Here is a 15,771-nt window from a genome sequence, read left to right as displayed (position 1 = left end):
ACTGAAAATATTTTATAAGAAGTGTAAATTAATTTAGGAGGCAAGGAATACATAAATAAATGTTAATCCAACTAATTTGAATTAAGATAGAGATAATTCGGTTTTAAAGTTTTAGCAAGGGTAAAACCTGTAGGAACAATAGTTGGATATTTTAGGAGCAACATATTCCAATAAAACGGGAAATATTGAACAGAATAATGATAATGTGACACAGTGGATTTACGTTCAAATTGGGTTGAACTTTATATAGATAAAGAAAGGGCATTTAAGTTCTGCCGTGAACGCAGAAGACATATAGACGGCATATTTGGACGCACATTATTAGAGATGGAACGTGGAAATTCACTTAGGTTTATGGAGAAATTTTGAAATTTAAAGATTATAACATAAAAGACTTGACAATGTGTAGCAATCTGGTGTTAAGATGTAGAAGGTATTTATTGTCTTTCGAGATGATGTTTGTGTGTTTGGTGGTTATCATATCAGCAATACAAGCCAGCGTAATAGATGTACCTTCTACAGGTAAACTATTTTATATATAACTTAGTATATGCAGGTAAATTGTTATATATATAACACCGTAGTCGTGTTAATGTACAAGGGCTGACTGAAAAGGGGGGTTGGGTGACCGAATGGTTAGCACGTTCGCGCTGTATCATAAGACCTGTTATTGAGTCAACAGGCGTGGTTTCGAATCCCCGGTTGTACATGACAAGGAGTAGGGTCGCCTGTCCAACCTCGTGGGTTTTTTCCGGGTCGTCAGATTTTTCTCCCACTGCTAAACCCCTGTGCGCAAGCGAATTATTGAAATAAAATTAAACCATATGTTAGTCCCGAAATAACCTAGTTTGTGTCGAGTGGACGTAAGACCCCATTTCTCTCTCTCTCTCTCTCGCTAACTGAAAAGTTCTAAGCCGATCTGTGAAAAACCTGTACAAAGTAGATGGTTTCCACTTATTTTTTACATAGTCCCCTTCGAGATCTGCACACTTTCGGTTGCAGCTACTCGATGACTGCCCTATTGCGATTTTTGTCCATTTCTGGCACAAAGTAAATAATATCACGACAGTTGCAATTCTTATGTCTATGATTCATTCAATGATTGTACTTGTTGATGACAAAAGTTTATTTCAACCGAACTGATCTATCCTTTTAAGACTTAGTACTTTCAGCCAGCCCCCGTAGAAACAAAGCGGTTAACAATGGTTAAAGCCCAGACGAACGCGATAGTAATTTCTTTAAGCATTTGTGCCACCCAGAATGAAAAAGTTTTAAAGGTATTGCCCACCTCACGAGGGCTGAACATATGTTATTACTCTACTAATGATGTCCACACAGTGAGACCCAGGACTACCCTAGTGAACTAGCCAATGCCTTACTCGCTGAGCTACATGAAATCAAATGAAATGAGGTTAACGTCCTACTGTTCTGCTCCGACTGGGCTAATGAAGACGAGCATACGTCATACAATGTGCAGTGAGGTAAATTTTACCCGGACAGGGGCACTATGGCCTACTCTTATATCGAATTCCAACTGCCAAGGGATCTTTTACGTGCACGCCAATGTATACACGGGTCCTTGGTTTTTCCTCCCATCCGAACGACTAGACAGTGACCCTCCTTTCTGCACCACTGACAAGGGGAAACCACGTCGGAAAATTTCTATGAACTTTCGCTGCCAATGCAGGGATTCGAACACGCGACCTCCAGGCTAGTGAGCCAGCGCCTTACCCTCTTAGCCACCGTGGCTCCTCGTTAAGCTACAGTCTATTGTTGTATATATTTCAGCTGGGAGTCTAAGAGGAAGGACGGTTTATATGTTATTTACTGACGCGAGAACTTGGAAGGAGGCAAGGGAAGTGTGCCGACAAAATGGCGGATATTTAATTAATATCGAAACAGAAGAAAAATATCAACTATATATGTCTATGAAAAACGGTGCATTTTCTTCAGAGTGAGTAATATTCGATTTAACAAGTCAACTCGGTTTTTACTTCATCCATCGTCAGGATATCCGGTTATTAATGACGACTACCACGGATATAGGACGGGAAAGAGGAAAGATCCCTTTAGTAAAGACGGGATAACATTTGACAATGATAATGTGTCTAGTCCTTCGGAAGGAATGAAAAAGAGGAAAGATCCCTTGATGGAATCATGACTCTCTCTCGGCAAACATCTCTCCCCCGCGCAAGTAATGCACACTAATAAAGACGGTATGGTGAATATTTGGCCCAGACAGCGGCGCTATGACCTATTCTTATATCGTATTCCATCTGCCAAGGGATTGTTTAAGGTACACGGGACCCAATAAGTATATGCTGTATTTAACTGTAACTCAATGAACTGCAATTATAGGTTATTTTTAATCTTTAAGATCAATATATTGCTTTATGCACTTTCAGCCGTATCAATATTAATGGGTTTCAGACAAGTTACGTTGAGTACACTATCCGATTGTATTGGTGTCGATCGGGGCTGACAGCAACGTATAAATGAGATTAGGGACCTTTCGCATCGGTACACAATCCGACGTACGATAATAACTAGATGGCGTTAATTTAAACTCCATGAACTTCTCGTTCAAGGCAAAGTTTTCAATCGATTTTTCGGCAGATGTACAACAAATCAAGCAGAATATTCCTTGTGAGCACATTCTACGAACGCTACACAATCAACAATATACACAAAGGCTCGAAAAATGGTGAAAAATTCAATATATGAGACAAGAAACATATTCGTTTGCATACCTACGTAAATCCAGCTCCATACGCGTAACGTTTTTCACTGGCCGAATACTCATTACGGATTGACGTCACAAGTACACACGAATCGATAACGTTTTCGTTTTCGTATTCGTTTTCGTACCGGTGCGAAATGTCCCTATTAATGCGTTAATAGAAATGAATTAACGCTTTAACAGTCTGGAAAATAGTTATACAGACCAATGAACATGCCGCTGTCCAATCTCCCACTCAAAATCAGTCTCCCACTCAGAATCAGTGGTTATGGTCGAAGGCACCAAATAATATTTTCTTAATGAATAAATAAATAAAAAGGTTTTCCGATCAAAATTCCACCTAAATCCTAGATTTGGAGTCCAGAAAAAAATTATGATCAAGAATAGGTTTTCTTTAACTCTCTGAAATGGTTTGAATACGAAAATGGCCATGATTTAGGAGCTTTGATAATTAACTCATATTAACTTGTTAAAGAACATTTTAACTTAAAAAAAACAAAACAAAACAAACTAGATCTGCAAAGCAGATATGAAAGCTTTCATATTCACAGTCACTTCCTGTCACATGTCATGGGTTATATAAAGAATCTCAACAAGAAAAAATAATCATTAAAATTGGTCAAAATCTCGCGAAGTAAATGCGATTTTTCACTCGTAAACAACTTTGTCGGCATGAAAAATGTCAAAGGCAAAATTCGAATTGGTGACATTTTCAAATACCAAAAACACGACCCTAATCCCGTCTATTCATTTCGGTAATAGGAGACGTATTCTTCAGACTACGGCCTATTGTGTTTATTTTAACTTGCGTTAACGTGGATTTTTCACCTTTTCTCATACTCAGTTCAAAATGGTGACCATCGCTTGACCGAAATCGAAATTCTGATCCGATAGATTTTTAAGCTTTCCTTCAAGGATTCAGAAAATGAAACCCCCATGTCTGTAAGAAAAATATCTCAAAAGCCTTATTGATTTCTCACGTTTCAAGATGGTGGCACTTCCGGTTCGTTCGACACACTCCATATTTTGTGTACGGATTAGTAATTTCTTAGGTAGTATACAAAAAAAATTTCAAGCAAATCTGACCTATATTTCATCGATTTTTTTGAAAATTTTGATCCTTAATTTATCCAAGGGGAGATAATTTAGAAAATTTCAAATGCCATCTTTCAAGTCGCATTAGTAAGATCTACTTACATTCCAAATTTCATAAAAAAAAATCGTGCAAATTTTAAAGAAGTTATAAAGTTGGTCTCAACTTCCGGGACGAAATCACAGCGACCAGTTTTCGAAATTCGAAAATCTGAAATTGCAGTTGAAAATGATTTTCGTCAAGGTACTCAAAGAAAAAAGAATTAATAGGTAAAAAAATCACAAAGTTACGACTATGCATTGTCAGTTTTTTCGTTCGAAAAATTCGGCGATCTCGGATTCGTAAAACGTTTTGAAAATATATTTAATCAAGAGCTGCCACCCATTTTTTTCTTTTTTGGGTGGGGGGGTAAGTCAAAGTTTTAGAAAGATCCTATGGTTAGATTATGAGAAATCCGATTTGCAGAAAGGACACACACACCCACCCACACCCACACCCACACACACACACACACAAAAAAAATTAATAATCTTCACAGAAACAATCAGCTTTCATAGAATATTAATCTCCATTCCCGAAGGCGTTCAAAGCCAGACACGGAAACAATAGAAAAATTTTCTTTCTTTTTCGTATTTTCAAAAATAAAACCGTAAAGAAAAACATTATCACTTAGAAAAGGTTATTCGGTTAAAAAATATCTTCTTGAAAAATGCTAATAAACATCATACAAAAGGCAAGAACTTACATAAAAGCAATTCTAAAAAACCAACTTTCTATACTATTCAAAAAAAGTAGGGGATATTTGATTTTTAAGTGTTATTAAAGTCACCTAATGAAACTGACGAAGAAACAAATGACAAAATGAAATGAAGTTCACATTCATCGATTTATTCCAAATGATCGTTAGACTAAGTAAGGCACAGACTGACCATTATAAGGGTAAAATGATACCCGGGGTCAAACAGCAAAGTTACCACAGCATCACAACCAAGTCAGTAACGGGTAAATCCTCCTCTGTTTGCCAAACAAGCATTGATCCGACGTGGCATACTCCTAATGAGACGTCTAAGGTCATTTTGGTCCAGATTGTCCCATTCCTGTTGCAACGCAGCAGCATGTTCTTGGACATTGGCAGGACGTTGTTGACGTTGACGTAACCTCTGTCCAAGCATGTCCCAGACATGCTCGATGGGGGAGAGGTCGGGACTCAGTGCTGGCCAAGGTAATGTGGTGATGTTCTGTTGTTGGAGGTAACCTGTAACGATCCTGGCCCTGTGACATCTTGCGTTGTCATCCTGGAAGGTGAAACGGCGGCCATGACGTCGTGCGAACGGCACAACATGGACTGCCAAGATGTTGTCCCGGTAGTACTGGCCTGTAACACGCTCTGCAACAACATGTAAAGCCGTTCTTCCAGCAACAGTGATGCCTCCCCACACCATAACAGAACCACCCCCAAATCGATCATGTCTGATGACGTTAACGTCTTGGAAGCGCTCGTTTCGACGACGCCACACCCTCCTACGTCTGTCCAAAAAATCAACAGTGAACCTTGACTCATCTGAAAACATCACATTGCTCCAGCGTCGATTATCCCAGTGTTGACGATCCCTACACCAACGACGTCTTGCCTGAATGTGATGATCTCTCAAACAAGGGATCACGCGAGGACGTCGGGCGCGAAGGTGACCCCTATGCAGTCGATTCCGAATCGTCTGGCCACTCACTCTCACACCAGTGTCTGTTTAAAGACGAGCGCTGATCTGATTTGCTGTTAACACACGATTTCTCGCATAACCAGTACCGTGGTTACATATGGTATATTATATTTCAATAAAACACTCGTCGATCACAAAGATATGTATCTATACTGAACATCGCACTGAATTTGATGAATTAAAACCTTTGTTTTAAGTTCTGAAATTTATAACAAATTCATTGTACAATAATTCAACATTGCTGCTGTCGCTAGTGTTGACACTGCAGTCGAATTGGACGATGACGGGCTGTCAGAATGGGTACCCTGTCTGGTCGGCCACATCTCATGTATTGGCTAGTCAACGGCGGACTGTATCAGCAATGATCGGTCTCAGATGGGTGCCAATCAGTTGTCGTACAGTTGGGGTGGCTGTTTCAAAGCGATTTTGTAAGTGCTGGCGATTGATGAACAAACGTTCAATAGGGCGACCAAGTTACATCATGTGGAGCCACGGTGGCTAGGTGGTTAAGACACTGGCTCGCTAGCCCGGAGGTCGGGTGTTCGATCCTTGCATTGACCGAGAAAGTTCATCTGGATTTTCCGACGTGGTTTCCCCTTGTCAGTGGTGCAGAACGGAGGGCCTGACAAAGACAGCTGTCTAGTCCTTCGATGATACGAAAAACCGAGGTCCCGTGTATGCATACGTAAAAGATCTATATAAGAGTAGGCGATAGTGCCGCTGCCCGGGCAAAATTTCCCTCATAGCACACTGTATGGCGTATGCCCGTCTTCATTAGCCAGTATTTGATTACATCATTTGCAATGATTCTGGGGCGCTACACACCAGTCATGCGTCCATCGGATTGTTTACATTTTTGAGGGCTAAATCGTGGCATTCTTTCTGTATCAAAACCATTAGGGGAAGTTAGTTACTTTTTCAGACCTTTAGTTTTTTGTTTTTTGACATGTAAAGCGTGCCCATTTGGCGCAAAAATCTAACACTTTAAGCAGGTTCCCTAAACCCGTTCATGCATAAAAAAGCCTACAACGTGTTTGGATATCGATTTTTGTGTTAATTGACTCCATTCTCTCTATTTGTTTGGTTGTATTTGAAAAAGTGATGTTTCTTTTGCTGTTCAGTCTATATTGTTCAGTTATTAAAACTTACTGTGGTCGTTTGCACGGTATCTCGTTTACTCGTACATTCCGAACGATTATACGCTGTCCTTTACCAGGCCGTGCCAGTGAACGTCGTTGTCCACTCAAAATTGTCAGCCACATCACACTGTACGCCCGACTTCATTAGTCATGTTGATTAAGAAATGAAATGAAATGAAATGGGGTTTAACGTCCTACTTTTCTGCTTATAAACTGCGCTAATGAAGACGGACATACGCCATACAGTGTGCTATGAGGGAAATTTGGCCGGGCAGCGGCACTACGGCCTGCTCTTATATCGAATTCCAACAGCCAAGGGATCTTTTACGTGCACGCCAATGTGTACACGGGACCTCGGTTTTTCGTCCCATCCGAACGACTAGACATCACTGACAAGGGGGAAACCACGCTGGAAACTGGAAAATCTGGATGAACTTTCTCTACCAAAGAAGGGATCGAACACCCGACCTCCAGGCTAGCGAGCCAGCGTCTTACCCACTTAGCCACGTGATCCCCATGTTGGTTAAGAAAAGTAGGATATTAAACCCCGTTTCCAGTAGAAAATATCATAAATAATTACCGCAAATACACGATTTAGAAACAATCTGATTAAAACACAGATCCTATTTCGTTTCATTTTTTTTTTTATTGAACAAATTTTGTTGCTTGGTTGTCAATACGTCATTGTGATCGGAAAGAATCTTTTAATGTGGAAAATAAGCCAATGAAATTTTATCTTTACATGAACCATCCAATGTTAAGTCGAATGTATTTTAATCAGATTGTTTCAAAAGCAGCAGCATCTATAAAATGTGGTTTAAAGGACAATATTGGTGTCAGTCATTATTACATATGTGATAGGACTGGTTAAATACATTCCAAATATAACCTTAACACAAAGATCATTGCTAAGGGATATGTGTAACAAACACTTGAATAAACGGGGAGTGACGACAAACACGAGTTATCCTTCTATATATCTGACTGAAGTAAAGAGCAATAACAGTTCTATAAACATAATATGTAATAATGACTGACACCAATATTGTCCTTTAATTATTCCAGACTCGATACTCCGTGGATAGGTTTACATCTGCGATCATCCACATTCAAACATTCTATAAAATGTGTTTTAATCATTACAGTATTGGTACTCCAGTGGATCGGTTTATATTTGAGATCATCCACATCCAAACATTCTATAAAATGTGTTTTAATCATTACAGTATTGGTACTCCGTGGATCGGTTTATATTTGAGATCATCCACATCCAAACATTCTATAAAATGTGTTTTAATCATTACAGTATTGGTGCTCCGTGGACCGGATTATATTGGACATCACCGACTTCCAGACATTGGGATGGTCCCGGATGTCCACCTCCCCGGACGAACCTGGCTGAATCGTATCACTGGAGGAGTACTAATGACTTTCTTTACGATACTAATTCATTTTGCTATAGAGAGCATGACGATGGATTCGACTTACGCGCATGTGACGAACAAAACACATTTATTTGTGAACATTATAGAAGTAAGTTCTAGATGTAGTTCACATTGGGGGAGACAAGGGTGTTTCAGTGGTTAGGCGCTGTCTCAATAACCAAGGGGCGGGGGGGGGGGAGACAGTTCCTCGTGCAGCGACAGTGATAATACACTGTACTATGAAGGCAATTGTTCACGGAGAGCGGCGCGAATTCCTACACTTAATTCGAATTCCGACTGTCATGGGTTATTTTACGTGCACGACATTGTTTACACAGGAACTCGTATTTATTGCAGCATCCTGACGACAAAACGGCGTCATTGCCAGACTTTCTGTCCTGTACAAGGACCCTAGTCACCGAGGCACCGCCTAGTTATAAATATCTGAGTATTGAGTAAAATAAGATTGTCTTGGAGCTCAGTGTGAAAAATTCCCCTCTTATCTATGATTTTAAATTAAACAAAACTATTTATGTCCACACTACCATCGCTACAGTAGACGAAACACTGAATGCGACGGACACTACCACCCCTGGGAGAGTAATACATACATCCGCCTAGGATAGACGATCACCACCATCACCACCAAGGGAAGAGGAATACAGTCGACGACGACTATCACAACCCCCAACGCTAACGGACTAATACAGTCAACCGCCACGCTGAAAGATGAATAAAGTCTACCACTACGATGAGGTAGGAATACGGTATACAGTCAACGATGACACCACCACCATCAACGCTAAGTGACTAATACAGTCAACCGCCACGCTGAGGGAGGAATACAATCGACCGCCACGCTGAGAACAATATATTTAACGACCAACCCCGCCAATGCTGCATGAGCAATACAGTCGACGACCACCACCGCTACCATCGTTTATGCCAAGTTCCTACTGCCGTGCGATGCGTTACAATAGGATTGTCCCTGTTGAGTCCACGATCTCGTACGTGCAGATATGTTCAGATACGTTTCGATACGATCAACGATTTCAATCGTAGCACGAATCGTGATAGTGGGAACCCAGCATAATTCATTGCGTCTACCCGGTAGTACCGGGTGTTATAAAATGTCGTTAAAATGCCCGTACCCGGTAATACCGGGTACTCAGTACGGCCCTCATTTAAATTAGCACCGTAACTGCAAGTGCCATCTTCTGTATTTTCTATACACTATAACATATGTCTACGTGTTTCAAAACGACAAACCGTATTTGCCGTAAAATGGCGGAGTGCATAGTGACAACGTAGAGGATGCACTCTCGGCGAAGTCGTGAATGGCATCTTCGCTGACCAAGACAGTGTCGACAATTTCGAGGCGAGTGATACACATAATTCGTTGCCAGTTAGTTGATAATGATAGTAATAAGGACAGTGATTGGTATTATAAAGTGTGTGATTTCTTGCGCTACGTTCCACCTATGACTATGTCTCCCGTTCATAATGAACAAGCGTGAACATGATTGCCCTATGCAGTAGATTCTGACGATAATTCTGATGTTGATAATAATGCTGGCCTGCTTGATCATAAAAGACGTAGGCAATTCATGAATCCCGAAAGTGTAGATCAATTGACTGACTATACTGATAATGATACGGGACTTGGGGGTGAAAATGATAGTGAAAACAAGGTATTGCAATCCACACGTGGTCATGGCAGCGGGAGACGTGGTCCGCGTGTTCGTGATGGCATTGTTCGTGGCTGCTATTGATATTTTTGTTCATTTTATATATTTTATCAACATCCAGTGAAAAAAAAACAATATCCCATAAATATTCGTTTTCGTCTTAACTTTAGTGAAAAATGAAAAGTCCAAAAAGACCACCATGACGTCACGTGATTATATGATTTTGCAAATTTCCAAAATTTTATTTTTTCCTCTTAGCCCAACCCCATGACCATCCCAACACACAAAAAGAATTTCCATAAAAGCTTCCATAAGCACTGATTTGCATTTAGTTCCAAATCTCCTTTTATCCTCAAAAAAGGGTCTAGCACAGGCAGTGGATTTAAGGCTAGCATTGAAAGGGCAGCAATTAAGGGGGGGTGGGGTGGAATTGCATCACAGTATAATATATTGATATGGCGCCCCGATGTCCTAAATGACCGCGATGATGCCGTGCCCAGTTCATATAGTATAATACAGTGTAACGTTTTAAAGAAATTCCGTTGTCTTAATTTCAGATGACACGTGCAGCTTTAGTGAGTCAACGATGACAGCATTTTCATTTAGCGATCAAGACAGTGTTTCAACACCAACATTGAATGAGTGTAAAACTAGCTGTGATAATACATCTGGCTGTTTCCTGACGGGTAATCTAAATCAAGTATGTTTAATGCTGCTAGCCACAGATGCCAGTAACAGCACAATCGCTATTAAGAACTGTTCATATGGTAAGCGTTTCTATTTATTGCAAATACTTAAAGGAACTAAATCTCTTTGATCTAGGTAAAAATGAAATGTTGAATTGGGTAGTCCTATTTCTATGAATCATGGTACAACCTTTATTGTATTATTTTGCTTAAATATGCATTATAAAAGATCTAGAGAACGTGCTGGCCGTTTTTGCTACAATAGTACAAACATACATAATGAAAAATGAATTCATTGAAAATTACTTTATTCTAAGCGAAATTATAAGTGTTTGAAGATTTGACAGTAACTTAGATTGTTTTATTATCGTCCGAACTTGACAATCTCGATTATCTAGTTTATCGTTAAACTCTTAAATGGCTGCGGTGGTATTCTAATCTACTTCATATCGGAGCCATCCGAAGACGTAGGGAGTTGATTATGGATTTATCATCTTAGTAAATATTTGTATAATAATTCATATAAGGCCATAAAACGATCTGCAATAGGCAGATTTAGCTCTTATACAATGCATGAAATGAAATTGGCTTAAAGTTCCTCACAATGCATCTTTAACTGTCTACAAGACAGTGGGACACATGACGAGGTTCTATTGTTTGTTTATTGTAGAGTATGTGACATAGTGTAGTTCTATGGGACACAAGATACCGTTTTATGGGACACCTGATACCGTTCTATGGGACACATGATATAGTTCTATGGGATATATGATTTAGTTCTATGGGATATATGATGTAGTTCTATGGGACACATGATGCAATTCTAAGAGACACATAATACATTTCTATGAGACACATGACGCGGTTCTATGTGACACATGATGCAGTTCTCGAGACACACAATGCAGTTTTACGAGACACATGATACAGTTCTATGAGACACATGATTCAGTTCTATGTACGCTCGTAAAATATGAAGCATCGATATGGTGTAGAAATAACGTTTGTGTATTCTAGATACTTCAATAGACAGCATGGTATATACTGACGTAGCCGATGATGGTTCCGATCCTACAGACTGTGCTAACGAACCATTGATATCAGGTAAGTGACGTACACCAAGATTATTCACGACTACATAATGTACTCATCTTACTCCGTCTTGTACAACTGACAAGGGGGTACCACACGGGAAAATCCTGATGAACTTTCTCGGACAACGCCGAGATTGAATACGGCGGCTTCCTGTAAAATCAAACCAAAGTTTCTAGGTATATGGTATTTTTGTCTTGAGTCTTTCGGAACCCCAGATACTACTTTACCAATGGAGTTCCGTCGACGTGATACGTTCAGTGGTAACGACGTCCACATACTACAATATTGATTTGTCATTTGAAATCTATGGACAGATGCGTGTAGAGATTGGGCACCCAACCAAAGAGTGAAATTAAATTTTTTGAAATTTGAAATTATGGATGTTAATTTTGCTGTACAAGCTGCTCTATTTAATAATCATTAGTTTTGCCGTATTTAAAATGTCTTCCTTTCTCACATTTCTCAGTACTGGGGACTAGACTCGAGTCGTGAGGGAATACAATCAAGGCGTTGGCTCAATGTATCATCTGCAACTGCTGCAGGAAACGTTCAGTGGACGTATCTGTATAATACTAATACCCTAATTGTCTTGCTGTATACTGATTTGTGCATGTATATGGACCCGGGGCCTGTTTCGCGAAATTTTAACTAAGATAAAATCCAAATTGTAGTAATTTGATTGGATAATATTAGATTGATTTTAGTGCTTAGCCAATCAAAATTGAAGTATCTACTAAAATTTGGATTTTATTTTTAGTTAAGCTTTGGAGAAACAAGGTCCTTCTTTTTATTACTAAAATAAAAATTTCAAGTGGGCATATCGGTCATGACGTTCATATTTAGAAAGGTGGAGACTGCCTCTTCTCGTGTCCAATATCTATGTTCTACTTAATATTTCACTATTTCAGTGTCATCTACGATAATATGTCCAACTGTCACGAGCACAACCACAGAAACGTCAACAATTACAAATACTTCTACTGAAACGATTACATCATCGATCACGATAACAGCCACAGAAATGTTCAATTACACAGTAACAGAATATTCCACAAACTGGTCTACAACTACAGAATTTTTAACAGATGTTAGTACATTTACCGAAACGGCGACAGAAACCATGACAACAACGTTACCTCTTGTTTCCATAGTTACCCAAACAATAGGAAACATTATAACAACGGTATTACAGATTAGTACTGTGACAATTGGTGGTTCCTCGTTGGTCGTTTCCACGGTAACAGAAACACAGACCCAGTCGTGTGATACCGTAACAGTTGACGTCACAGGATCGTGTTCGTCGACAGTTCTGTACTCTTCTTCTCCGTGTCCTTCAGAGATGGTCCAAACTATCGACACAACCATACAGTCGTCGTTCAGTTCTCTTGGAGTAAATGCTTCTGGTTCTACTGGGATTAAAGGGGCTATTGGATCGGACGGAATTATGAGGACACTGGTGTGCCGTAACGTGATCGTTGTGACCCCTGATCCCGTCGCAGAACAAGCGGCAGTCGAAAGCATCGTAAACGAGTTAACGGTTGACAAGAAAAACCTTTCTGCTGTCATTCAGAAAAAAGTAAGTGCACAAGATCAACGACCCACTTCTACTGCTATTGGCTATATTGGAATAGTTTTTCTAGTAATACCCTTCGTTATAATCATTGCTGTAGATTTGCCGAGGTGCATTCAAGGCGGGCGGGATGTCATCAAATTATGTAAGGACGAAGACAGGTTTTAATATGTGTGTTAACGGTTACATTGGAATCATTTTTCTAGTAATACCCTTCGTTATAATCATTGCTGTAGATTTGCCGAGGTGCATTCAAGTCGGACGGGATGTCATCAAATTATGTAAGGACGAAGACAGGTTTTAATATGTGTGTTAACGGCGAAATGAAACTTAACAAAATCATGTAAGAGCTGTATGCTGGTTTAATCATGCTATACTTCACTTTTTTGCATGGGGCATTACGTAATTATATGTTAGCTAACACAGGCCTTCCTATAGACCCGGGGGGGGGGGGGGTGGATGGCTGAATGGTTAGCTCGGCGCGCTGTATCATAAAGTCTGTCATTGAGTCGACTGGCGTGGTTTCGAATGCCCGGTTGTACGTGGCAAGGAGTAGGATCGCCTGTCCAACCTCGTGGGTTTTCTCCGGGTCCTCCGGCTTCCTCCCACTGCTAAAGACCCCTACGCGCAAGCGCTCTCTCTCTCTCTCCTATAGATCCATTCCTCAGGATTTAATATGTGTTAACGGCGAAATAAAGCTAACATGATTATTGGTCGGGGACTCTTAATTGGAACACTGTATTCTAAGGCCAAGGAACTATCTGAATGTCTGTGAAATGCCAGATGTGACTATATAAGGGATTAAAACTAGCAAAATGTTGTATGCGAGACTCGAGAACTCTCAAATATTATGTTCGTAGAAAGCATGACAATGTTCAGTTGTTCAGGTACGCGCTACATGACTAGCAATGTCATTGTGTCAGGTAAATTTTATATTCTTTGAAAAAACACCAACGTTCAGTTGTGCCGTGAAGTTAGATACGAACTGTTATGAATTTAGATCACCTTGTGCCTGGATATATACATCCACAAATATGTCTAGAATTCAGTTCGTGTGTAAAAACTTCCCATTATACGTGTACTTTCATTTTCCAGCGGGTTATAGTTGTGTACTAAATACTTATCGATAGTCGCGTTTTTCTTGGATTAATACTTTTGTGAGAGAGTAAAGTATAACTCTATCTGTACATACCACATTAATTGTGAAATATTATGTATTTAAAGTTTTGTATATATTTTATTATTAATACACATTATTCGTTAAAATCAACTCTCAAGTTTGATAGAACAGTTGTAAATTAAATTCATTGTACCTAAAGGTCTAGAGATTTATAATTTAAGCTCATTCAAACTGTACTCTTATACCTGATCCAGCTGTTTAATTAAAGCTATTATATTAATTGTTTAATGAGCTAATCTTAAGACGCTCTAAATCAGACCTGGTTACCAACATGTATATAAGCTCAAGCAGATGGCAACATCTAAACCTGTCCATAATATCATATTCATTGTATTGGACGTTAAATCTTTAATAAACAACAGCAGCATCTAAATGAAATGAAATGGGGTTTAACGTCCTACTGTTCTGCTCGGGCTAGTGAAGACGGGGATATGCCATACAGTGTGCTATGAGGGAAATTTTGCCCGGGCAGCGGCACTACGGCCTACTCTTATATCGAATTCCAACTGCCAAGGGATCTTTTACGTGCACGCCAATGTGTACACGGGACCTCGTTTTATCGCCCCATCCGAACGACTAGACAGCTGTCCTTGTCAGGCCCCCCGTCCTGCATCACTGATAAGGGGAAACCACGCCGGAAAATCCGGATGATCTTTCTCGGCCAATGCAGGGATCGAACACCCGACCTCCAGGCTAGCGAGCCAGCGTCTTACCCACTTAGCCACGTGATCCCCAGCAACATGTAAATTCCCTCTGGAAATAAACATACATGTTGAACAACCTCATCTGATTTAGAGACTAATTTACTTAAAACTTTAGGTAAGATACCTATATTTAGCTTTATGTACACATTTTATGGTTCTCATTTTATAATTTCATTTTTTTAAATATTCCATGTGACAATTCGTGTACATTTACAATAACGCATATAGAAATAGACATCTAATTAATTTACTATTCATTTATTAATATTTTATTCTATATTCAATATTTGTTTTTACTGATATATATAATATATAAAATTCACTCTGGAAATAAACATACATGTTGAACAACCTCATCTGATTTAGAGATTAATTTACTTTTAGGATAATTGAGAACGAAACAGCCAAGCGAGTAAGCAACCACCCCCAACCTATACCTATTGTAGTAGAATCTTCGTACACAAGATTCCCTCAATATAGAACGCAAAAAAGCAGTCCGTTCTCACTGGTGGAGATAGAACCTGGTCCCCTTCATGTCAAGACAAAAGGGAAGTTGGAGATCATCCGTTTTCCCGTATAGTACACGAAGTCAAAACTACAACATGGCAGAAAAAACAACTACACACAACAACAGTAGTACTCCACGTGTCTCAGGTGTTGAAAATGTTATAAACCAAAGTATAGTGCAGTCAAAAATGTCAATTTACATGGCTAAATTTAACGGCGAGAAAGGA

The 15,771-nt window shown here is 39.6% G+C and overlaps 1 protein-coding gene across 2 annotated transcripts; it reads left to right on the top strand.

The window, feature by feature from the left end:
• Positions 1 to 289: 289 nt before the first annotated feature.
• LOC126816172 (uncharacterized) lies at positions 290 to 15,558 on the top strand. Of its 2 annotated transcripts, XM_050542427.2 has the most exons (7): positions 290 to 522; positions 1,789 to 1,954; positions 7,997 to 8,223; positions 10,360 to 10,569; positions 11,506 to 11,592; positions 12,492 to 13,159; positions 15,422 to 15,558. In XM_050542427.2, the coding sequence occupies exons 1-7, from the start codon at positions 402 to 404 to the stop codon at positions 15,428 to 15,430; spliced, it is 1,488 nt and encodes a 495-aa protein (XP_050398384.1). In that variant the 5' UTR covers positions 290 to 401; the 3' UTR covers positions 15,431 to 15,558. The 2 variants fall into 2 exon arrangements, with proteins under 2 accessions (XP_050398384.1, XP_050398383.1); XM_050542426.2 differs by lacking the exon at positions 15,422 to 15,558 and having other exon boundaries at positions 12,492 to 13,592.
• Positions 15,559 to 15,771: the final 213 nt, after the last annotated feature.

This window comes from Patella vulgata, chromosome 3, assembly GCF_932274485.2.
Source record: "Patella vulgata chromosome 3, xgPatVulg1.2, whole genome shotgun sequence".
In the NCBI taxonomy this organism is placed as follows: domain Eukaryota; kingdom Metazoa; phylum Mollusca; class Gastropoda; family Patellidae; genus Patella; species Patella vulgata.
This window is presented reverse-complemented; position numbering and strand designations above follow the sequence as displayed.